The 25,908-nt window shown below is 38.8% G+C and overlaps 1 protein-coding gene across 1 annotated transcript in view; it reads left to right on the forward strand.

Annotated features, from left to right (window-relative positions):
* Positions 1-25,908, forward strand: part of LOC124280258 (pleckstrin homology-like domain family B member 1) — a 73,140-nt gene that overhangs the window by 44,485 nt on the left and 2,747 nt on the right. Inside the window, 2 exon segments of the mRNA XM_046716155.1 lie at positions 23,007-23,103; positions 24,654-24,800. Of these exon segments, the coding sequence (XP_046572111.1) occupies positions 23,007-23,103; positions 24,654-24,800 (244 nt within the window).

Genomic DNA, 25,908 nt, shown 5'->3' on the forward strand with positions numbered 1-25,908 from the left:
TCAGGATCATATGGCTTTGGTAGAGTGGGGAGAAGTGTGTCATCACCTTACGTGGTGGTACATTTTGAGGGCAGTGTGGCTTTTAACAATAATCCAGCAATATCAAATTTGGGAAACCAGAAATGGGCTTTACACATTGTACCCATGTGGGGAATCGAACCTGGGTCTTCGACATGATGGGCGACCCCCTATATTGTATATTCAATTACTTGCTCATAATAGATCATTTTCTAGAATAGGTCTTATCACATTCAGTTCCTTGGTTTAGTATTAGAGTGAGTGAGTGAGTTTAGTTTGACACCGCACTCAGAAATATTCCGGCTATATGGCGGCGGTCTGTAAATAATCGAGTCAGACAATCCAGTGATCAACAGCATGAGCATCGACCTGTGCAATTGGGAACCGATGACCTGTGCCAGCGAGTCTGACCACCCGATCCCGTTAGTCGCCTCTTAAGACAAGCATGGGTTACTGAAGGTTCATTCTAACCCGGACCTTCACAAGTCGGTTTACTATTAGAAATAAATGTTATCATGTTTAGTTGAATAAAACAGTTCCAATAAAATCTTCAAGACACCTACGCTTTAACCATGACCAACAAGGATATCCAGGATATTTCTGTTGCTAGCGCCAGTCAAACTATAACTCCATATGATAAAATCTGAAGAATATTTTGTTGGCCTTCAGTAAACAGTCAGTGCATTTATGAACACAATGGATCCGTTTTTTTAAGTGGAGGACTGCCAGTGAATATTTCAATGAATGGTATGGATTTCAAAACAGTTCAATGCATCACGTATTTATCAGAAACAGCGTACTTTCTCTTATAACAATATGTTACTTCTGCGAACAAAAGGTTTCCTGGATGCCAAACGTTATCTTTTGCAATCTTTCCTACTTTTACGTTAAGTATCGATACACAGTGGTCAGCGCCATATATTTGGATTGTAAACCTTTGAAATACTCCTCACCAGGCTTCCAGCTAAAGGCGCCAATGGACGAGATTGATCTGTTGGTGTTATGTCCACACTTTTAGGCGTCAAGACTGATTGATTTGTTTGGCTGGAAACAATGTGTCTCTTGTCAGCAGACTCACTCAGCCATTGTGACGATAATTTCCTTGATTTGACTTGCCACGCATGATTGATCTGTGGAACAATCGCTAGGCTATACATTGACTGGCGTACAATGGGCTCACTAGCGATGTAATGCACACCTTGTTCGGTGTTTAAATATTGCAGCTTTCATTCCGATGTCACCGAGTGTTGGAAGATGCTGGATGGGGGATTCTAGGTTTGAATTGATCCACGGGAGTGTGGTGAACTGGGTCGTCAGACTCCAGGTGGTTTGTGTGTCGTTGTAGCCAGACCTTGTTGACTGTTGCTCATCATATCGACCACTGGGTTGTCTGGGCTTGACTGGATTACAGGATGTGGTTATGAATGTGATATTGCAGGATCTCGAGGTTGTTTGCTTGTAATAAATACATGTCAGTAATAGGCATAAGATTACACTCAATCAATCAATCAATCATTCAATCAATCAACCACCCACCTCTCCCTCCTCCCTTCTCTCCTCTCTCTCCTATATTCTCTCTGCATTATCTTTTTCTCACTCTTTCTTTCTGTCTTTGTCTTTCCCTCTCTTTTTGTCTCCCTCCCTGTCTGTCCCACTCTCTCTTTCCTGGTCTCATTCTCTCCCTTTCTTCCTTCCTCCTCCTCCCTCTTCCATCTTTCCATTCTTTGCCTCTCTTCTCTCTCCTTCACTCTCTCTCCCTTATCTTCTTTCACTCTTTCTTTTTGTCTCTGTATTTCTCTCTCTTCCTTCCTTCCTTCCGTCCTCCCTCCCCATCCATCTATCTATCTACTTTCTGTCTGTCTGTCTGTCTGTCTATCCATCATCTATCTATCTACTTTCTGTCTGTCTATCTATCCATCATCTATCTATCTACTTTCTGTCTGTCTATCTATCCATCATCTATCTATCTACTTTCTGTCTGTCTGTCTATCTATCTATCCATCATCTATCTATCTACTGTCTGTCTATCTATCTATCCATCATCTATCTATCTACTTTCTGTCTGTCTGTCTGTCTATCTACCTACCTACCTATCTGTCTGTCTGTCTATCTATATATCTACCCGTCATCTATCTATCTACTATCTGTCTGTCTATCTGTCTACCTACCTATCTATCTATCTATCATTACAATCCATTCTTGTGAACCCACTCGGTCAAATTACCACACCAACTTAGTGATATTCTCACAAACACAAGAATGATTGCCCCCAGTGCTATAGCTTTGACTCCTTAAGAACCAGATAATCGCCTGTCGTGCTGTGATAATGTTTCCTGTCACTTATGGACGTCGTCAGGACAGAGTTCAGATGGACCAACTACTTGAGACCGTCTCTCTGACTCCTCAGGGAGTTTTAACAAGGCGACGATGAAGAGCCCAGGGCTTTGTGTCACCAGCTGGAATTGACCCTAACAGTACATTCTATTTACAATATTTATTTCAGAAAAATCTAATCAGTAATCTTCAAATAAGGCATCGATATCCATATTCAGTGTCTTGATAAGTAGGTGCTTTTTAATTATTTTTTGTATTTAATGTAGGCAATCCACCTTATATTAAAACCAAAAGTAAGTTTCAAAAGAGATCAAATTGTTGTAAAATTAACTGTGTCAATGTAAAAGCTCCTTCTCAAATTAAACTTATATATTTACAGTGCTTAACAAATGACCAACAAGAAGCTTTGATGGAAAATGATGGTTTCAGCTTCAGTAAGCTGCTGATGAGATTGTCAACATGCAAACCGATAGTTCCAGGTTTTTGTTCAAAGACACCGTCATGAAATGTCAGGCTGGCTTGTCAGTAGCCGGAAATTATGTTGTAGGCATGCCGACTTTGTTATGGGTCTGAGACTTACAAGACAGGTGATGCCGGCGCCATGCGTATAGAGACAAGAGAGGGACTTCCACGGTTGCCATGGAGTAATAGGCGCCTGGAAGTATTCTGTCAGTGCCATAGTAATCAGTCTTGTCTCTGTGATTGGTTCCTGCTAATATGTTGTGGAAAGTCATCAAAGAATGAGCGGTATGTAACTGGAAATGTCACTTGATGACTTTTGGAACTTTTTTGGTAGATGTGATTGTCAGGTCAAACCCTGTTGGTACAGGACTGTTTTTTCATGATTAATGTCGGGAAGTTTTCATGGAAACGGTGAATCTAGGAAGACAAAATTCCCACATAGGTGAATGAGTGGGGGTTGACGTTTTCAGCTTCATGTCTGGCTCTGAAATTATTTGATGGACATTGGAATGCATTAGCTAATTAAGTCAAAGAATGGGAAACTGCTGCCATGTTTGAGAGAAATCATCCATTTTTTGACATTTTGATTGTCAACTGGGTAGAAACGCTACAACAGTCATAAGTCTTTGTAAAGGTTTGGGAGTTACGATCACCTTAGAGCTGCGACCGTCATAAGTCTGTGTTAAGGTTTGGGAGTTACGATCACCTTAGCGCTGCGACCGTCATAAGTCTGTGTTAAGGTTTGGGAGTTACGATCACCTTAGCGCTGCGACCGTCATAAGTCTGTGTTAAGGTTTGGGAGTTACGATCACCTTAAGCGCATGCATCCGTCATAAGTCTGTGTTAAGGTTTGGGAGTTACGATCACCTTACGCTTCGACCGTCATAAGTCTGTGTTAAGGTTTGGGAGTTACGATCACCTTAGCGCTGCGACCGTCATAAGTCTGTGTTAAGGTTTGGGAGTTACGATCACCTTAGCGCTGCGACCGTCATAAGTCTGTGTTAAGGTTTGGGAGTTACGATCACCTTAGCGCTGCAACCGTCATAAGTCTGTGTTAAGGTTTGGGAGTTATGATCACCTTAGCGCTGCGACCGTCATAAGTCTGTGTTAAGGTTTGGGAGTTACGATCACCTTAGCCCAAAGATTGCTTTCTACAAAGGCACCCTGTTCTCTTGGCACAGACACGGCTGTCATACTTAAACCTGGTTTGACTGGATTTGTTATTTCATTTGATCATTTAACCAATTTCTTAGAGCAAGATATTCTTGTCCACCTTTCTGTACCATGGGAATCTTTGTCATAGCCTAGGTTGAAATTATGAAGTCTTTCCAAGTTATGTGATTCATGGGTGTACACCGATCAATTCTGACAACATTCTAACTCTGGAATTCCTTTATTTGTGATCACAAAGCCGTTTTGAATTGATTCATGATCTAGATATTGACTGCTGATTGTTATCAGGAATGAATCATCCAGTACATTGTAGGGATTTATCAGCGCTGCTCCAAGGCTGATATTCAGCCCCCAGGCCAACACAAATGGCCATACAAATTCTTAATTTGATTTTATATATTTTCCTGTTCATTTTATTACTAAGGACTAATGTTATGGCGTTGTAGTAAAAACTGAATTTCACTGGTAGCATCATTAATAGATGAAGTTTTAATGCTTTGGTTTATTATTGCAACGAATAGTCTTATACTACATTATTAAAATAATTTTGGATTTAAAAGGATTTCTTTAAATCCCAATTTGAATATAACATTAACCATTTTTTAAAACTTCCTGCCAGTGGTAATAAGTCTGAAATCTTCTATCAATCTGACAATAATTGTTTTTGTATAATGAAATTTAGCAAAATAGATTGTTGTATCGTATTTATGGATCAATTTGTTGTTTAGTATTTGATGAAGGCCGCTTGAAGAAAAACATTGGTTATGGAGATAGTTTTTCACGTTAGTATATTCATTGGCTATAAATCAAAATATTTGAATTGTGCCAATGACAGGGATAATTGATTTGGGTCAAGTCATTGTGTGGCGTGGAGACTGAGTTACCAGGTCTTGAAATAAAAGTCTCACGGTTATGGTGCTCGCATGTTTCCCGTTCTATTTGGAGGAAATCGTGTTTATCTGCTGCATGAGATCGTTTAAATCACATCACATGTTTCATGTTCCATCATTAGCAGGTAGGCTGGTGTAAGATGCTTTTTGAGAAGGCCTACTTCAGTTGCAATAAACAGCCCTACATCTTAGTAATAAAAAGACCTACATGGTTTTCAAAAAAGTGTCCCTTCTAAGTTGAAATGTGCAGCCCTACTTCAGTTGCAATAAACAGACCTACATCTTAGTAATAAACAGTCCTACATCTTAGTAATAAAAAGACCTACATGGTTTTCAAAAAAGTGTCCCTTCTAAGTTGAAATGTGCAGTCCTACTTCAGTTGCAATAAACATCCCTACATCTTAGTAATAAACAGCCCTACATCTTAGTAATAAAAAGACCTACATGGTTTTCAAAAAAGTGTCCCTTCTAAGTTGAAATGTGCAGCCCTACTTCAGTTGCAATAAACAGCCCTACAGCCCTACATTGTTGCACTAAACAGTCCTACATGGTTTTCAATAAAAAGCCCTACATGTTTGCAATAAAAAAACCTACATGGTTGCAACAAGCTGTCCTACATGGTTGCAGGCGGTGGGCTAGCCTAGTGGTTAAAGTGTTCGCTTGTCATGCTGAAGATCCGGGTTCGATTTCCCACATGAGTACAATGTGTTAAGCCCATTTCTGGTTTCCCCCGCCGTGATATTGATGGAATGTTGCTAAAAGTGGAGTAAAACCAAATTCACACACTCCTACATGTTTACAAAAAACGTCCTCACTGTAGATACAGCATACAGTCCTACTTTGGTTGCAATAACCAGCCCTACTTTGATTGCAACCAACAGCAACCCTACACTCAATTTCAATTAATACTGGTAGACCAAATTTAGGGACCGTTCATAATTTATGGCAAGGGGGTTGATGATGATTTTTATTCAGAAGCATGTACAATGTCCCCCCCCTAAAATTTACGTACAAAGTAAGTGACCCCCTCTTGCATATCATGTACAAAATCAATGACCCCCCCACCCATATTTTTTAAGCATAATGTTGTAGTATTTTCATGTACAAAATTGCTGACCACCTCTTCCTTGCCAGAACAAAATGGGTGCCCCCCCCTTAAAATCATCATTCACACACACACACACACACACACACACACACACACACACACACACACACACACACACACACACACCAGCCATAAATAATGAACGGTCCCTTAGTTGCAAAATAGCAGCAATACTTCAGTTACAATGAACAACTCCACTTGGTCGCAGTAAGCAGATGCACTTTAGTTCCAAATGTAGCCATACCTTATTATCAATAACCTTCCTTCTTATGTTGCAATAAACAGCCCCAAGTTATTTGTAACATGCAGCTCTACTTCAGTTGCAACAATCAGCCCTACTTACCTGACACCTGTTTCTTTAGCTAAAAGTGCTTTATGGAACTCGCATGGTCGTGACGTTGACAGAAGATGATACCTTGCAAGCTCCACTATTGAAGCTGTGTAAATACTGGAGAGGTTTTGTTGATAGTTGCAGGTGGAATTTATGCCAAGCAAGTACTGTAGTGTACGTTTATAAGACAGGTGTTCGTCTAGCAGATAACTCTGTCGATGTTGGTAGTTGGAGCCATATCGAATACCTGCTCCTCAATGTCTAGTCAGACATCTGTTGAGATGTGAGTGAGTGAGCGAGTTTAGTTTTACACCCCTTTAACAATATTCCAGCAATATCACAGTTCGCGACATCAGAAATGGGCTTCACACATTATACCCACGAGGGGAATCAAACCCATGTCTTCGGTGTGATGAGTGAACGCTTTAACCACAAGGCTACCTCACCTCCCCCTTGATACAGAGAAGTAGTGGTGGTCCGATTAATTGAAATAATCGAAGATTGGTCGCAGTGGCCAAACGACCAAGCAATCGATCACATTTTCTCATAATCGAACACAAACGATTTTGGAACCGCTGTAATAGAGTTTGAAATACTTGATGATGGAACATATCTAGGACGTTGTCAGGGCCTGAAGACGTGTTTATTTCTAAGAAAACTCACTTCACTTTCTGAAAAGTCATGACTGAATATTTCTTGAAGAATCTGGGAAGTTAATGTTACACTGGAACTGAATCATTTTACACTGGATGTGAAATCTGCAAATGTAATTTGTGCAGTTTCTAAAATCAACAACAGAGAACCAAATGTTTTTTTCTTTATACTTATCTGCAACTACAACATGAATAGGAAAATCTAAAAAATGACGTGAACCAATTTTTTTTTGATGATTGGTCGTTGGTATTGAACCAATTGTGAGATGTCAACTAATTCCCAGCACTACAGGGAAGGGAAAGCCAATGGTTCAGTTCTTGGATTACTGAAAGATTCATAAGGTGTGCTTGTTGCTTCCTTGCCTCACATTCTTCCTTTGGGAAAATACCAGGATTGGTCGACTTTGAGTCAGTATGAGTTCGAGTGGGCTATCCATGTCAAATTGCAACATGCTATCTCAGCTGGCTGCCCTATGAAATTGTCCTTCGTCCAAGCTGGTGGAAAGACCCACACACAGACATGCACATCACCATGTTAGTGCAATAATGCTATGTTCTTCTGACTTCAACAAAATGGGTAGCAAGTGGACACAATGGCTGACAAAATTGTACTTGACAAGGATGAGATGTTGTTTGTTTGATATGAGCTTTATTACAGGGCTTGTAAGTAATTGAGCTCTGATGGGAATCTAGTGGTTGATGTTATGAAGAATGATCCATGCTTAAGGGCATCATGACATATAAACAACCAAATTACAGACACTGACACTACCTAATCCACTCACCTCACTCACTCACTCACTCAGACGCTCACTCACTTGCTCAGACACTTAATCAGATACCCATTCATTCATTCACTAAGACATTCATTCATTCATTCACTAAGACACTCATTCATTCATTCATTCACTAAGACATTCATTCATTCATTCATTCACTAAGACACTCATTCATTCATTCATTCACTAAGACAGTCATTCATTCATTCATTCACTAAGACATTCATTCATTCATTCATTCACTAAGACATTCATTCATTCATTCAGTCATTCATTCATTCATTAAGACACTCATTCATTCATTCATTCACTAAGACACTCATTCATTCATTCATTCACTAAGACACTCATTCATTCATTCATTCATTCATTCACTAATTCATTCATTCACTAAGACACTCATTCATTTCATTCACTAAGAAACTCATTCATTCATTCATTCACTATTCATTCATTCATTCATTCATTCATTCACTAAGACATTCATTCATTCATTCATTCACTAAGACATTCATTCACTAAGACATTCATTCATTCATTCATTCATTCATTCACTAAGACATTCATTCACTAAGACAGTCATTCATTCATTCATTCACTAAGACATTCATTCATTCATTCACTAATTCATTCATTCATTCATTCATTCACTAAGACACTCATTCATTCATTCATTCATTCACTAAGACATTCATTCATTCATTCACTAAGACATTCATTCATTCATTCATTCATTCACTAAGACATTCATTCATTCATTCACTAAGACATTCATTCATTCATTCATTCATTCACTAAGACATTCACTTCATTCATTCATTCATTCACTAAGACATTCATTCACTAAGACACTCATTCATTCATTCATTCACTAAGACACTCATTCATTCATTCATTCATTCACTAAGACACTCATTCATTCATTCATTCATTCATTCACTAAGACACACTCATTCATTCATTCATTCACTAAGACACTCATTCATTCATTCATTAACTAAGACACTCATTCATTCATTCATTCACTAAGACGCTCATTCATTCATTCATTCATTCACTAAGACACTCATTCATTCATTCATTCACTAAGACAGTCATTCATTCATTCATTCACTAAGACATTCATTCATTCATTCATTCATTCATTCACTAAGACATTCATTCATTCACTAAGTCATTCATTCACTAAGACACTCATTCATTCATTCATTCATTCATTCATTCATTCACTAAGACATTCATTCATTCACTAAGACATTCATTCACTAAGACATTCATTCACTAAGACATTCATTCATTCATTCATTCACTCATTCAAGAGACACTCATTCATTCACTAAGACAGTCATTCATTCATTCATTCACTAAGACATTCATTCATTCATTCATTCATTCACTAAGACACTCATTCATTCATTCACTAAGACAATCATTCACTAAGACATTCATTCATTCATTCATTCACTAAGACATTCATTCATTCATTCATTCATTCATTCACTAAGACACTCATTCATTCATTCATTCACTAAGACATTCATTCATTCATTCATTCACTAAGACACTCATTCATTCATTCATTCATTCATTCACTAAGACATTCATTCATTCATTCATTCACTAAGACATTCATTCACTAAGACATTCATTCATTCATTCATTCACTAAGACATTCATTCATTCATTCATTCACTAAGACATTCATTCACTAAGAGCACCGCCCTCTCATTCATTCATTCATTCACTAAGACTGAAAACCATCTCATTCATTCACTTCACCATTCATTCATTCATTCACTAAGACATTACTCATTCATTCATTCACTAAGTCATTCATTCATTCACTAAGACATTCATTCATTCATTCACTAAGACATTCATTCACTAAGACATTCATTCATTCATTCATTCACTAAGACACTCATTCATTCATTCATTCACTAGACACTCATTCATTCATTCATTCATTCACTAAGACACTCATTCATTCATTCATTCATTCACTAAGACACTCATTCATTCATTCATTCATTCACTAAGACATTTCATTCACTAAGACATTCATTCATTCATTCATTCACTAAGACATTCATTCATTCATTCATTCATTCATTCATTCATTCACTAAGACATTCATTCATTCATTCATTCACTAAGACATTCATTCATTCATTCATTCACTAAGACATTCATTCATTCATTCATTCACTAAGACATTCATTCACTAAGACAGTCATTCATTCATTCATTCACTAAGACTCATTCATTCATTCATTCATTCATTCACTAAGACATTCATTCATTCATTCACTAAGACATTCATTCACTAAGACATTCATTCATTCATTCATTCACTAAGACATTCATTCACTAAGACAGTCATTCATTCATTCATTCACTAAGACACATTCATTCATTCATTCATTCACTAAGACACTCATTCATTCATTCATTCATTCACTAATTCATTCATTCATTCACTAAGACACTCATTCATTCATTCATTCACTAAGATACTCATTCATTCATTCACTGAAACATTCACTCACTAAGACCCCCAGGATTCACTCACTCCCACATTGGTACAATGTGTGAAGCCCATTTCAGGTGTCCTCCGCCATGATATTGCTGGAATATTGCTAAAAGCATGGCGTAAATCCAAACTCACTTATTCACTCACTCACTCACTTGTATCAATGATTTATTTAAATGACAGGTAATGCATAAAATGAAATGGTACAAATTTCAAATCCATTTGCAAAGGGAACTCTTCACAGACAGTAGTAATCAATTCTTCAATTTCAATTAGACTCAATGCACAGCAAATTATTTTTATCATCAGCGATGAATTACCCAGACCAAATTGGAATCCAAATGTTTAATCTGTGACTTATTCATCAGCAATTTTCCATGTGACCTGTCTCCTCGGATATCCCATGATGCATTGCAGGCAGAAATGACAGTTCTTGAACAAGACAGTTAACACCATAGGGACAAGAAGCTTAGAAGTGCATGGTAATAGAACACTTATCAATAAGTGATAATAATTGACTAGCAATGACATCCACTGTGGACCCAAGTCCTTGAGTAAGGCATTCAATCTGTTACCTCAAGGCATAATGGTTCTCCAGGCTCGTTGATGGCCATTAACAGATTTAAACCACACGTGAAAACAACTCGAGGGCTTTTGTTACCGGCAAATTGATCAGGAGCCGAGAGGTAGTGTGTGAAGATGTAATTGGTGTTTCGACATCGGAGGGAAAGGGAGGAGAGTGTGATTCTGCAGCAAAGCTGTGCTAATTACGGAATATATAAGCCAAGCTCATCTCCCCAAGTGAGATTTACGTTGTTTCAATGCAGGAAGTGAAAATGTTCACCTTGGCGCTGTCCTCAAACTGGGAGATGTTTTTCCGATTCTTTGGATCAGCTGTTGCTGCCGAAGTTAGGAATCAGTTGTCTTAATGTAAATTGATAGTTAAAAGTCGACTCGAAGACGTTTATGTGCGAATTAAATCAATAAGGCCATGTGAAAATTTGTGTTATTGGAAAATCTTACATGATAACAGATGTCTGTATGCAGTGTTGCTATGGCAATCACAGGGGACTGAACAGGTTGTCTCTTCCATGATGAGGAGAAATATTTGAAGAAGGGTTGTGGAGGGAGAGGAAGAGCCTGCCAACAGATGGTCGTAGGAAGACCTCATGCAGAGTGTGCACCAGTGCTCGGTGGTAATGAGGACAGTGACGTGACATCGTTGAACTGCTGACTTTTCTAATTTTCCAAAGTGTCGTCGTTTACAGACTGATGGACCTGGTGTAATTACTTTCCTGACAGTTGGGTTTGACGTTGTCTTCGTCCAGGACGAAGTTTCTCAACCACACGCTTCTCGGTATACTAGCACACATTTTATCAGGGATGAAGTCGCCGAGATCAATAACTAGCTCTGGTGCTTTGGATGACTTTAATTGATATCTTCCTTGTGTCTTGGTGAAGATTAATTTTTCATGAACTCACAGATAATTTGTAAAACCTTTCAATGGAAGTTTTGTGACAGTGTGCGTTTGCAGGATGTGATACAATGCAGTTTATGATTATCATTAATACTTGACATCTGATTGTGGGGAAGCATTGTGTTTTTCTGCCAAAGAGGATTATGTAATGATCAGGATTCAAAAAGTTTTAAAAAGTGTCAAGAGTGTGTAAAGAATCGTCAGGATGTGAATTTCTGTTTGTGAAGATGCAACAGTGTTGAGTACCCACATTTCACGCAAGTGATATTGAATTTGAGTATGTTCGATTTATTCCATCCAGTTCAGCGTGGATGACATTTAGGCACACCGGACACATTTTCTGAATAATGGAAATTGGCCATCAATATTTCATGACAAACTATCAGTCTGGAAGGTTTGTGGGTGTGGACCAGAACAGGCGACCAGCATGAAAATATACGTTGTGATGGTTCTAATTTGAGTTTCTAGGAACATCGAGATGAGATTCAGAATAACCTGTGTGCACCAGAGTCATATATCCTGAGGCTATCAGAAAATTACATCTAGAATTTGAAACCTGGAATAAAATTAGCTGCGAGTTCTTATAATTAGGATTGTTTTCTCTCAACAAAAAGACCTGCTCACAAATGTGTGACATTGCAAAGTGAACAGATATAAAAAGTATATATCCTGAGGGAAAAATAGATTTTGATGGAGATGATGAAGTTCCTTGTAACAACTTTTTTGGATAACTGCTTTAACGCACCAGTATAGAGAACCAACCTGAAAATAGCTTTTTCTCTAAGAATACAAATATGTTGGATATTATTCCCCAGTTTCTAATTTCAAGTACATAGTTGATATGAGCAAGCAAATTGATGCCGTTTAGTAAGTAAAGTAGAGTTTCTAAGAGATTAATATCGGTCAAAAACTGACGTCTGCTTCAACAACATTTCCAACAAAAGGCTCCGTTTCAAGGTAAACCATAAAGCTACCACTGCGATATAGACACTGACGTTATTGCCAAGATTCCTCTTTGAAATCGGCTGATGGATTCTCATCAAGTGTTTTTAAACTGACAGTTGTTTTCAGTGTGTGTTTTGGCGTCTGCTCACTTGGAAAGAATCAGGTCTCGGGGGAGACAAGGTGGATGGAAGAGATTCACAGGCAGGGGTCGTATTTGGGAATGTTCCTGTCTATCTGAAGTAGGGTTCCGGTTTGAAGACACGATAGTGTTATCACTTGAATGTGATATTCCACTGCTACAGACACATGCTGTATAAATGGACTAGCTTGGCTAAATGAGATGCCGTATTCCGTGGGCAGTGTTGGAGGCTTTCGGATATATAACTCCTGAGATATGGATTTATCAAGCTAATAACGATCTGCTCTATGACATGAAGTAACTGGAATGTAAGGATATTGGTCATGGTTTATGAAAGAAAGAATTTTCATGGTAGAGGTTTTCATGGTTGAGGTGACTGATGCAAATCTAATCATTATCAATGCATGGTGGTTTGTGAAAACTGAGGCTCAGCCAGTGAACGATGGACCATTATGGAATTGTTCTGTCTAGTTTAGTTCAATTATTTCTTGAATCAGACGGAATGTGATACGGTGGATCTGGTTTAGGTTTGGCAGAGTAACCTACTGTGAATGTGTTTAGGTTATAATGAGTTGGGAACAGCCTCTCTGAGCCACTGAATCAAGATTTTGATGATGGACGTCTCCAGATCTTGATAGAAAAATCTTTTCAGCCACTTGCTTCAGTCTTTCTTCCATCCTATGGTAGTGCCATCAACTACAGTGCCGCCTGTGTTTCGAGGGGGATTGAGGGATTTAAGATTGAATTGAAATGAACTTTGTGGAAAGGCCATGTTGAAATAACAATGATAAAAATTGAGGAATTCCAAGGGTGCTGAGGAAGATGTGTTACAATTTGATTTGAAAGATCTAGATTGTGAAAATATATATGCAAGGAAGTTTTCTTTGTATTCGGTGGTGATTGAAGTGGCTGTTCACAAGTAAGAAGAACTCTATCATCGAAGCAGCTGTTCACAAGCAATGAAAACATTGTCAGTAAAGAGGCTGTTCACTAGTGTTGATAACACTTACATTGAAGCAGCTGTTTACTAGTGTGGATAACACTTACATTGAAGCAGCTGTTCACTAGTGTGGATAACACTTACATTGAAGCGGCTGTTCACTAGTGTGGATAACACTTACATTGAAGCGGCTGTTCACTAGTGTGGATAACACTTACATTGAAGAAGCTGTTCACTAGTGTGGATAACACTTACATTGAAGCGGCTGTTTACTAGTGTGGATAACACTTACATTGAAGCGGCTGTTCACTAGTGTGGATAACACTTACATTGAAGCAGCTGTTCACTAGTGTGGATAACACTTACATTGAAGCGGCTGTTTACTAGTGTGGATAACACTTACATTGAAGTGGCTGTTCACTAGTGTGGATAACACTTACATTGAAGCGGCTGTTCACTAGTGTGGATAACACTTTTATTGAAGCGGCTGTTCACTAGTGTGGATAACACTTACATTGAAGAAGCTGTTCACTAGTGTGGATAACACTTACATTGAAGCGGCTGTTCACTAGTGTTGATAACACTTACATTGAAGCGGCTGTTCACTAGTGTGGATAACACTTACATTGAAGCGGCTGTTCACGGCTGTTCACTAGTGTTGATAACACTTACATTGAAGCGGCTGTTCACTAGTGTCGATAACACTTACATTGAAGCGGCTGTTCACTAGTGTGGATAACACTTACATTGAAGCGGCTGTTCACTAGTGTGGATAGCACATACATTGAAGCGGCTGTTCACTAGTGTCGATAACACTTACATTGAAGAAGCTGTTCACTAGTGTGGATAACACTTACATTGAAGCGGCTGTTTACTGGTGTGGATAACACTTACATTGAAGCGACTGTTTACTAGTGTGGATAACACTTACATTGAAGCGGCTGTTTACTAGTGTGGATAACACTTACATTGAAGCGGCTGTTCACTAGTGTGGATAACACTTACATTGAAGCGACTGTTTACTAGTGTGGATAACACTTACATTGAAGAAGCTGTTCACTAGTGTGGATAACACTTACATTGAAGAAGCTGTTCACTAGTGTGGATAACACTTACATTGAAGCGGCTGTTTACTGGTGTGGATAACACTTACATTGAAGCGGCTGTTCACTAGTGTGGATAACACTTACATTGAAGAAGCTGTTCACTAGTGTGGATAGCACTTACATTGAAGCGGCTGTTCACTAGTGTCGATAACACTTACATTGAAGAAGCTGTTCACTAGTGTGGATAACACTTACATTGAAGCGGCTGTTTACTGGTGTGGATAACACTTACATTGAAGAAGCTGTTCACTAGTGTGGATAACACTTACATTGAAGCGGCTGTTTACTGGTGTGGATAACACTTACATTGAAGCGGCTGTTTACTGGTGTGGATAACACTTACATTGAAGCGACTGTTTACTAGTGTGGATAACACTTACATTGAAGAAGCTGTTTACTAGTGTGGATAACACTTACATTGAAGCGGCTGTTCACTAGTGTGGATAACACTTACATTGAAGCGACTGTTTACTAGTGTGGATAACACTTACATTGAAGAAGCTGTTCACTAGTGTGGATAACACTTACATTGAAGAAGCTGTTCACTAGTGTGGATAACACTTACATTGAAGAAGCTGTTCACTAGTGTGGATAACACTTACATTGAAGCGGCTGTTTACTGGTGTGGATAACACTTACATTGAAGCGGCTGTTTACTGGTGTGGATAACACTTACATTGAAGAAGCTGTTTACTAGTGTGGATAACACTTACATTGAAGTGGCTGTTTACTGGTGTGGATAACACTTACATTGAAGCGGCTGTTTACTGGTGTGGATAACACTTACATTGAAGCAGCTGTTCACTAGTATGGATAGCACTTACATTGAAGTGGCTGTTCACTAGTGTCGATAACACTTACATTGAAGCGGCTGTTCACTAGTGTCGATAACACTTACATTGAAGCGGCTGTTTACTAGTGTCGATAACACTTACATTGAAGCGACTGTTTACTAGTGTGGATAACACTTACATTGAAGCGGCTGTTTACTGGTGTGGATAACACTTACATTGAAGCGGCTGTTTACTGGTGTGGATAACACTTACATTGAAGTGGCTGTTCACTAGTGTGGATAACACTTACATTGAAGAAGCTGTTCACTAGTGTGGATAACACTTACATTGAAGAAGCTGTTCACTAGTGTGGATAACACTTACATTGAAGCGGCTGTTTACTGGTGTGGATAACACTTACATTGAAGAAGCTGTTCACGGCTGTTCACTAGTGTGGATAACACTTACATTGAAGCGGCTGTTCACGGCTGTTCACTAGTGTTGATAACACTTACATTGAAGCGGCTGTTCACTAGTGTCGATAACACTTACATTGAAGCGGCTGTTCACTAGTGTGGATAACACTTACATTGAAGCGGCTGTTCACTAGTGTCGATAACACTTACATTGAAGCAGCTGTTCACTAGTATGGATAGCACTTACATTGAAGCGGCTGTTCACTAGTGTCGATAACACTTACATTGAAGCGGCTGTTCACTAGTGTCGATAACACTTACATTGAAGCGGCTGTTCACTAGTGTCGATAACACTTACATTGAAGCGACTGTTTACTAGTGTGGATAAAACTTACATTGAAGCGGCTGTTCACTAGTGTGGATAAAACTTACATTGAAGTGGCTGTTTACTAGTGTGGATAACACTTTCATTAAAGATTGTTATATATGTCATGTGCAGAGAAAATAACATGGACAGTTTGCAGCCTTCATTACCGATTCTGCGTGGATGGAAGTTTATACAAGATTGAATCCATAATTGATTTTCAAGCAGGGCTGTAATGCAACAGATCAGCAACGCTAATCAACAACGATATGTTGACATTTACTGTTAAGTGTTCTAAATTGTTGGTTCCAATTTGGAGTTAATCGTTTTGTTTGTGGACCTATTCAGACAATTACGTGAGGAAGTGTTCAGCTCTTGTTAGATTAATTATCATTAATTACCTTCAATCAATCCGACATTTGTAATGTATCAATCATTCATAAGACTGCAGTTGTTTTGCCATCGCTGTGAAACGTGTACGTGGTAAACGTTGCGAGGCAGTTCTTGACGTAGTGATTTCAACTTTGTTCAAATCTGTCAACAGTCTCGGACAAGTTGTCCATTCTTCTGGAGGGAAAGGTTCCTGGTACTGCTTCCATGAACTATTTCAGGGACAATAGGTGTAAGATGTAGCGATAGCTTAATGCCAGGCTACAATACACTGTGTTTGGTGATTGATTTCAGGGATTTTGTAGTTTCATTGTGGAAACTTTGAAGGCTGATTTGAAACTTTGTTGTGAAGACAATATGGCTTCTGACTGAAGTATATTGGGAGAAGTATTCCATTTGAAACGTTCGAAACTTCGCTGATCTTTGATCTTACTTGATGGGAATTGTCCTTCACAGCACAACTCAGAATTGTTCATATCTCTTAGAAATTAACACTGTGTAGACAATACAATGGAATTTATACTGTGTTGACAATACCAGGAATTAACACTGTGTTGACCATACCAGGAAATAACACTGTTGACTATACCAAGGAATTAATACTGTGTTGACTATACCAGGAAATAACACTGCGTTGACTATACCAAGGAATTAAAACTGTGTCCGTCATACCAAGGAATTAACACTGTGTCAGTCAATCCAAGGACTTAACACTGTGTCAGTCAATCCAAGGACTTAACACTGTGTCAGTCAATCCAAGGAATTAACACTGTGTCAGTCAATCCAAGGAATTAACACTGTGTCAGTCAAACCAAGGAATTAACACCAGAACTACAAATGGGTTATGTGAGTGATTGATGTATGTGAAATCCTCACTGTTTTGACAACTATACATCAAGGGGATTTCTATAATACATCTCTAAGAGTAATTGTAGTCCTATCAAATGATATAAGCGTAAATACTTGCTTACAGTTAGAAACTTATCCAGAAATATTCAATCTATTGTCTGGAATGTCAAATTACGTATCTTCACCCAGAAGGCTATCTCTTTCATGTAGACAACACGTTAATATGTGCAAGAAGTAAACAAAGGATGCACTGCATTGTCGGAGATTTTCTATGACAGAAAGAAATATAACAGCATCAGATATCTGCCTGTCGTGACTTCCTATTGATGGACAGTGATACATAACAGTTCTATAGATTTCCCTGACCTATATGTAGCTTAGACGAGGATGGCTACACATAAAGACTACACACAATGGAGTATATGTTGCGAGAATGTCCAAGATAGCTCACAGCATGATGTTCTGAGACTAAGGGATGTGCCATGAAGATGGTGGGTGTTTTTTAAGATTTGTCGTACTACAGACGGTAGTGGCAGTTTTGCCAGTATGTTCAATATGGAGCGACGGGCTGGAGTACCTAACGGGAAGATGAACGGAGTGTGTAAGTCGGTGAACGGCACTCTGCAGACGCTGGTGTCGCGGCAAGCCATCGCTGCCAGCTTCCAGTTAGAGCATTGCTGGTTCTGTGGCAAACCTATGTCGATCCCGGGGTGAGTGAGAGAAGCAACACTGTCATTGTTGTTGTCGTTGTTGTCGATGTTGTTGTTGTCTCAGCAGCAGATGAGATTATTGTAATTATTATCATCATGATTGTGCATGGGTGAACAAAGGAGGACTGATTGATACTGATGATGATGATGATGGTGATGATGATGTGATTGTGATGATGATGTGATGATGATGAGGATGATGATGAGCAAGTTAAGTTTTACGCAAATTTTAGCAATATTCCAGCAATATCAATATTCGGCAGGGAACACCAGAAATGGGTTTCACACATTGTACCTATGTGGGGGATCAAACCCAGATCTTCAGTCTGACGAGAGAAGGCTTTAATCATTAGGCTACCCCACCGCCCTGATGGTGATGGTGATGATGATGATGAGCAAGTTAAGTTTTTCGCAAATTTTCGCAATATTCCAGCAATATCAATATTCGGCGGGGAACAACAGAAATGGGTTTCACACATTGTACCTATGTGGGGGATCAAACCCGGATCTTCGTCGTGATGAGCGAAGGCTTTATCCATTAGGCTACCCCACCACCCTGATGATGATGGTGATAATGATGATGGTGATGATGTAATTATTGTCCTCATGATTATGCAAGGGTGAAGATGAGAAGACTGATTAATGCTGTGATGATGATGATGATGATGATGATGATTATTATTACCTGTCCTCAATGTAGGACAAGGAATTAACAATTAATATTTAAAAACAGCAGAGTTACAAATACAGGGATTGTGAGTGTGAAATGATTTGTCTGATCAGTATTCAAGCCTGTTCACACAGCGTAAGAGACGTTATAGATCTACAATAACATATATTGATTAGTATAGAATGGCAGCTTCCGTTAAAGTCAATTGTCAATGCCATTACTGGAACACGAGATAGGTCATATTGACACGGTATATGCAGCACAATGCCAGCTTGATGACACAGATCAGTACTTCTGACTCCCGGATGGCACCGCCTCCGTGGTGTAGTGGTTAGAGCGCCCGACTCATGAGTGGAAGGTTGTGGGTTCGATCCCCGGCCACGTCATACCAAAATACTTTAAAATATGGTACTTGTTGGTCTCTGCCTGGCGCTCGGCACTAATGGGTATGACTGGTCTGCCCAGAGTCAGTATAATGTGCCTGAGTGGGGTATTCATGCTTCACTGCGGCATGGTATCTCAGTGGGCTAGCACTATAAAACCAGCTTCAGTCTGGGCTACAACAAGCAGCCGCACATACACATACACACGCATGCACGTCGTCATATGAGCGAAATATTCTCAAGCACGACGTTAAACCCAATTTCACCTCACCTCACCTCACCTGTTCATGCTTAACTGCGACATGGTATCTCAGTGAGCTAGCACTATAAAACCAGCTTTAGTCTTGGGCTAGTACAAGCAGCCACGCATACATATGGATGCACATCATCATATGAGCGAAATAGTCTTACATACAACGTTAAACCCCATTTCACCTCACCAATTCAGTGATCAACAGCATGAACATCGATCTACGCAAATGGGATACGATGACATGTGTCAACCCAGTCAGCGAGCCTGACCACCTGATCCCGTTAGTCGCCTCTAATGACAAGCATTCGTTGGTTACTGAAGACCAATTCTAACCCGGACCTTCATGGGTATCAATCACTGGATGGTCTGGTCTACACAGACCTGGAACATTGCTGAGTGTCATGTTATCAGACAAGACAAAAAAATGCAAGATTTACTGGGAAATTGTTTTCAAGTTCTTCATACAGTGGCACCATGTTTGGTCCACCAAAGGTTGTCTCATTGTGTCACAAGTTACTAATGTCAGTACGGTTCCAGGAATAAATGTTCTTATTTGCAGATTTTTTCATTGGACATGTAAAAACATGAAAAATTATTGTGTAATTACTCCTATAAGACTGCTTTACAACATCTGGAAAGAAAACTTCAACAACTTGTGTAAATAATGCAAAATAGCTTTAGTGAAATTTGAGTTTAAGATAATATTCTAAAAATAAAAATCATTAGAAATCCTACCCGGTTCATCTTCAGCCAAATTAAACATCTAAACAGTTCTTTAATGAAGAGCATGTTATGAGTTAAATATCCTGTGAAAGTGAATTATGTATTAAGTCAGTTACGAGTTGAATAAGCTTTGTTAACCAAAACCAGCGTGTCACTAACATCTTTTAAGACTCTGCCCTCAAAACATATCTTTTAAAGTGTCAGTTTCCATCTTAAGCGCACAGAGCATTTACTAGTGAATGATGCGCTATATAAATGCAAATATTATTATTATTATTATTTTTATTATGTCTGGTTTGAGCTTGATTATTTCCAGACTGCCATCTCTTAACTGTGATATGGCTCAATACACTGGTTAACTAAGAACGAACCAAATCTTGTCAAATAATGTTTAATCTTATTGACTGATCTCATAGTGTGCCTACAAAGGGCACAGGTTCACAAGATAAGATAAACTTGTTTTGGGACAAATTTTGTATTTGGGTATTTTTTATCTTATTTATTTGAGCAACATGTTATCAATGGGTGAGGTTAGGTAATGTCATGTTTTTATGAACATTTATGTGTAACTGTACCAGCTTACTAGTATATTAACATTCTTACCTTATATGGAGACATTCAAGTGACAATACTAGGGCTGCAACCATTCACCCAGGTTTCGATTCGATTCGACTTTCGATATTATATTCGATCGATCATTTTAGATTCAAGTCAGCTTTTTTAGTGTGAAATCCATTGTCAACTTGGCGATATCTACCAACAATAATTCTCATTGGATAATTAGCCCGGCCCCGATTTCTCGAAACAAACTTAAGTTTTTACTCAAATTTCAAACTGAGTTGGACGATTTGAAACAGCTGAATTTTTAACTCAACTGCATTTTTTAAATAAAAAGCCCAAACAACTTAAGTAATCTATCCACCAAACTCAAATTGTCTACTATGTTTGAGTTTAATATCGATTTTAGTTCATTATGGGAAATGCATTTTTTCAAATTTGAGTAAAAACTCTAACTTAAGTCGAAACACAGACTTAAGTTTGTTTCGAGAAATCAGGGCCCAGTGTCAACCAATCATGTTTCACCTTATTTCAGCGTTTGAAACTGCTTGAGTTGGAAACACATTCTCGCTGTGTGGAAATAATTAAAAGAGATATCCAAATATTGAATCAAAATAGTGATAAAATAGGAGGTTCGATTTTCGATGAATCTAACCGAATTGTTGCAGCCCTAGAATATACACATATTCTGTGTAGCCATTCAATCCCCATTCTGTTACAATATCAAAACTGCAATTAAATCACCTTTCATTTTGAATGTTCCTTAAGAGTGAGTATGGCTTTATGCCCTTTTAGCAATATTCCAGTAATATCACAGCAGGGCACATCTGAAATCAATTTTTTTGAAAGTTCTTAAAGTATTTCTTGATGAAATGGCTTTTAAGAACTAAGAGAGTTAAAGTACTTGGGAAAGTAGGTTAGAGAAGTAGGATGACAAGGTGGTATTTGTGCCATATATTTATCGTTGATTGCAAGAGTTTGACTGCAGACTTAAACAGTTTGTATTGAGTCATTATTGAGAACCCCTGTGTATTTAACCAGTCATTAATCACATACATAGGGACCTATGAACATCAAAGCTTAGGAAATAGTGATGAGTGTGTGTGAAATGTGAACATTTCTTGCCCCATCAGTGCACCCATCATACACACATGCAAAGGAGGGGTGGTGGGATAGCCTAGTGGTTAAAGTGTTCACTCGTCACGCCGAAGACCCGAGTTCAATTCCCCACTTGGGTACAATGTGTGAAGCCCATTTCTGGTGTTGTGATATTGCTGAATATTGCAAAAAGCGATTGTAAAACTATACTCAGTTGCAAAGGAAATTCAATGTATTTATGTAACCAGTTGAAACAAACAAGCCTTTCATGCTTCCAGGTGAAGTCAATTTTTCTCTTGCCCTTTAACATTGCTACTGGATCTGTATGCATTTTCCACCAGCTCAACAGTGTTTTTCCATGTTGAAATCTAGTTTTATGATTTTGGCATTTGAACATTTTTATGATCTGTTGATTACAACACATATTTGGAAAGTCTGAAATCTCAGTGTCAAAAAAACCTTTCTTTTTTTCATAGAAACAAATCCAACTCAAGGATTTTATTACTTTTAAAATGTGAAGAACTCAATATTTTCATGATATTAAAAGAACTCAAGTGATATTCCGAACCTAAACCAGAGGAAATCTAGACTTGCTTCATTTAGGGCTTTTACATTATATACAGGGCTGGGATGAAGTTTATTATGTCTAGTGTCTGAAATACTGTTTGCTGCATGTTTGCCTCTGTTGACCCAGCAGTGAATGGGTACCTGGTGGGATAAGTCATTTGACTGTTAACCTGATGGCATCTCACAGGCAGCTTGGCTTAACAAGGGTTATAATGTCTTGGTGCCTGGAGCATGCACAGGTGGTTGGATAGGTGCATAACCAGCAATTATTATTATATTGAAATGTTACATAGCTTGTCAAAGGGAGTAATGTGTTTTGTTAGTGTGTTTTGATCCATATTGAGTGTTGTGTTTCTGTTTCAGTTTAAGCAGTGGAGAGGGGCAGCTGGAGAAACTTGCAGAACTGGAGCTGCTTCTAGCACAGGCACAGGCAGACAAGCTCCATCTGGTGGAAGAACAGGTTAGATAACTCTTACTGAACAGATTGAATTTCTTCTTGCAACATCCTGTGAAGATCTGGGTTAGAATTGGTCTTCAGCAACCGATGCTTGTCATAAGAGGCAACTAACGGGATCGGATGGTCAGACTGACTGACTGACTGAGTTTGGTTTTACGCCGCTTTTAGCAAATATTCCAGCAACATCACGGCGGGGGACACAAGAAATGGGCTTCACACATTGTACCCATGTGGGGAATCGAACCCGGGTCTTCGGCGTGACGAGCCAACGCTTTAACCACTAGGCTACCCCACCGCCCCTTGCATGGTCAGGCCAAGTAGTGGTAGGTGTGCACGGTATGTCATCCCCTGTGACTATATCTATTTTCTAAAGTGGTCATTTATATTTCATAATATACCGATGTAAGCATTCAGTATTTTTCCACACAAAAGGTGATTTGGTGACCATTTTGTTTTTCAGTTTTGAGGTTCATAAACAATTTTTTCAGTTGGTATCCAATTTTTCCGTGATCAGCAACCTTTAAATGTCAAAAAGAGTCACGGTTCACAACATTTGAAAATAAATAAACAGTTACAGGTGATAATATGCCATACACACCTACCTCTACTTGAGGTGACAATCGTGGCCATTTTGTTTTTAATTTTGAGGGTCCAAAAACATTTTTCAGCTTGGAATCCTAATTATTCATGATCAGCACTCTATAAATGTTTTAAAATGTCAAGTTTCCAAAATTTAAGAATTAGAGATACAGTCATAGGCATAATACTGTGCACATATACAACTGATTTACCAAATCCAACTAAAGCAATTCCTCAACACAGGGGTGGAAATAACCCATTGCCCGACGCCCCAGTCCAGTGTTTTTTTCTGTCGGGCAAGCAAATTTGTATATCACACTGTACCGGTGTCCAGTTGACTTTCCAATGTTAATTATGTTGTTTATTTAAAAAATCAACAAGAAAATCTGCCAGTATAGTGAAAAAATTATCAGGGCAAGTGATTTTATATGTGCCACTGTACCGGAGTACACTAGCAATTTTAAAGTTATTTCCACCCCTGCAACATCTTCTATTTGAGCCTTTTTCCAGAATCTGGCCTGGTCTAATAGATCGATGCTCATTATGTCAGTCACTGGACTGTCCAGTTTATTTACAGACTGCTGTCATATAAAGAGGAACACTTTTTATGGATAGACAACTTCTTTACTGCCATATATGCAACGTTTCGGTGTAGATCCTAACACCGTCATCAAGCCAGTCATTTGCCGAAACCAAATCTACACGGAAACGTCACATATATTGCTATAAAGGAGTTGTCAGTCCGTAAAATGTGTTCCTCTTCATCATACCAGCTTCTATATGCCACTTAAGGAAGTTGTTGTCATGTAGCTGCAACACTGTCGATCATTGTAGAATGACCTTTGTGATGTCAATTGTCTGACCAAGGCTCCAGTATTTACAAACTACTGTCATATCGCTGGAATACTGCAGAGTGTGATGTTGAATAACAACGGAGTGTTTGTGTGTTTCCTATAGCAGGCTGACTATTTCAGGTACATTTTCGTGAAGCTGAGATGATGGCTCTCCACGAAGAGAGACAGAAGAGAGAAGTACTGGAGAGGAAGTTACAGGAGGAGACACTGCTCCGTGAGGAACTGGTGCAGCAACAGGTCAAGATGAGGGAAAAACAGATACAGCAGGTGTGTAGAAATCCTACAGGTGTTTGCTGAAATAGATCCTACAGGTGCTTGTTGAAATAGATCCTAAAGGTGCTTGTTGAAATAGAACCTACAGGTGCTTGTTGAAATAGAACCTACAGGTGCTTGTTGAAATAGATCCTACAGGTGTTTGCTGAAATAGATCCTACAGGCTCTTGTTGAAATAGATCCTAAAGGTGCTTGTTGAAATAGATCCTACAGGTGCTTGTTGAAATAGATCCTACAGGTGTTTGCTGAAATAGATCCTACAGGCTCTTGTAGAAATAGATCCTAAAGGTGCTTGTTGAAATAGATCCTACAGGTGCTTGTTGAAATAGATCCTACAGGCTCTTGTAGAAATAGATCCTACAAGTTGTTGTTGAAATAGATCCTAAAGGTTCTTGTTGAAATAGATCCTACAGGTGCTTGTTGAAATAGATCCTACAGGTGCTTGTTGAAATAGATCCTACACCTACAGGTGCTTGTTGAAATACATACTACAGGTGCTTGTCGAAATGGATCCATCAGGTGCTTGTTGAAATACATCATACAGGTGCTTGTTGAAATAGATCCTACAGGTGTTTGTCGAAATAGATCGAACAGGTACTTGGTGAAATAGATCCAACAGGTGCTTGTTGAAATAGATCCAACAGGTACTTGGTGAAATAGATCCAACAGGTGCTTGTTGAAATAGATCCAACAGGTGCTTGTTGAAATACCCCTCAGGGGGAGTCATGCCTCAAAAAGTAGGAGAGTCAGCCAAGTTGATCTTGGAATCTCGGGGTGCAAGCCTCAGTACAACCACTTCTGGAGCAGATCTTGATGATAGTAGCAAATATTCAGTTATATTGTGTAGTGGTGGTCCGATTAATTGAAATAATCGAAGATTGGTCGCAATGACTAAACAACCAAGTAATCGATCATTTTTTCTCATAATCGAACACAAACAATTCTGGAACACTTGTTTGCATTAACAATATTTTTCACAAGGTCGGTTTTGTCTGTTACATTTCATAAACATTACAAGCTCTTTCCAAGTCAGGATTGAATTTTTCTTAAAGACTCCAGGAAATTTATGTTCCTAACATAATAGTCATCCTTTAAAGATGTT

The sequence above is a fragment of the Haliotis rubra genome, unplaced genomic scaffold, assembly GCF_003918875.1.
Source record: "Haliotis rubra isolate DU_JTF1 unplaced genomic scaffold, ASM391887v1 Scf263, whole genome shotgun sequence".
Classification (NCBI taxonomy): domain Eukaryota; kingdom Metazoa; phylum Mollusca; class Gastropoda; order Lepetellida; family Haliotidae; genus Haliotis; species Haliotis rubra.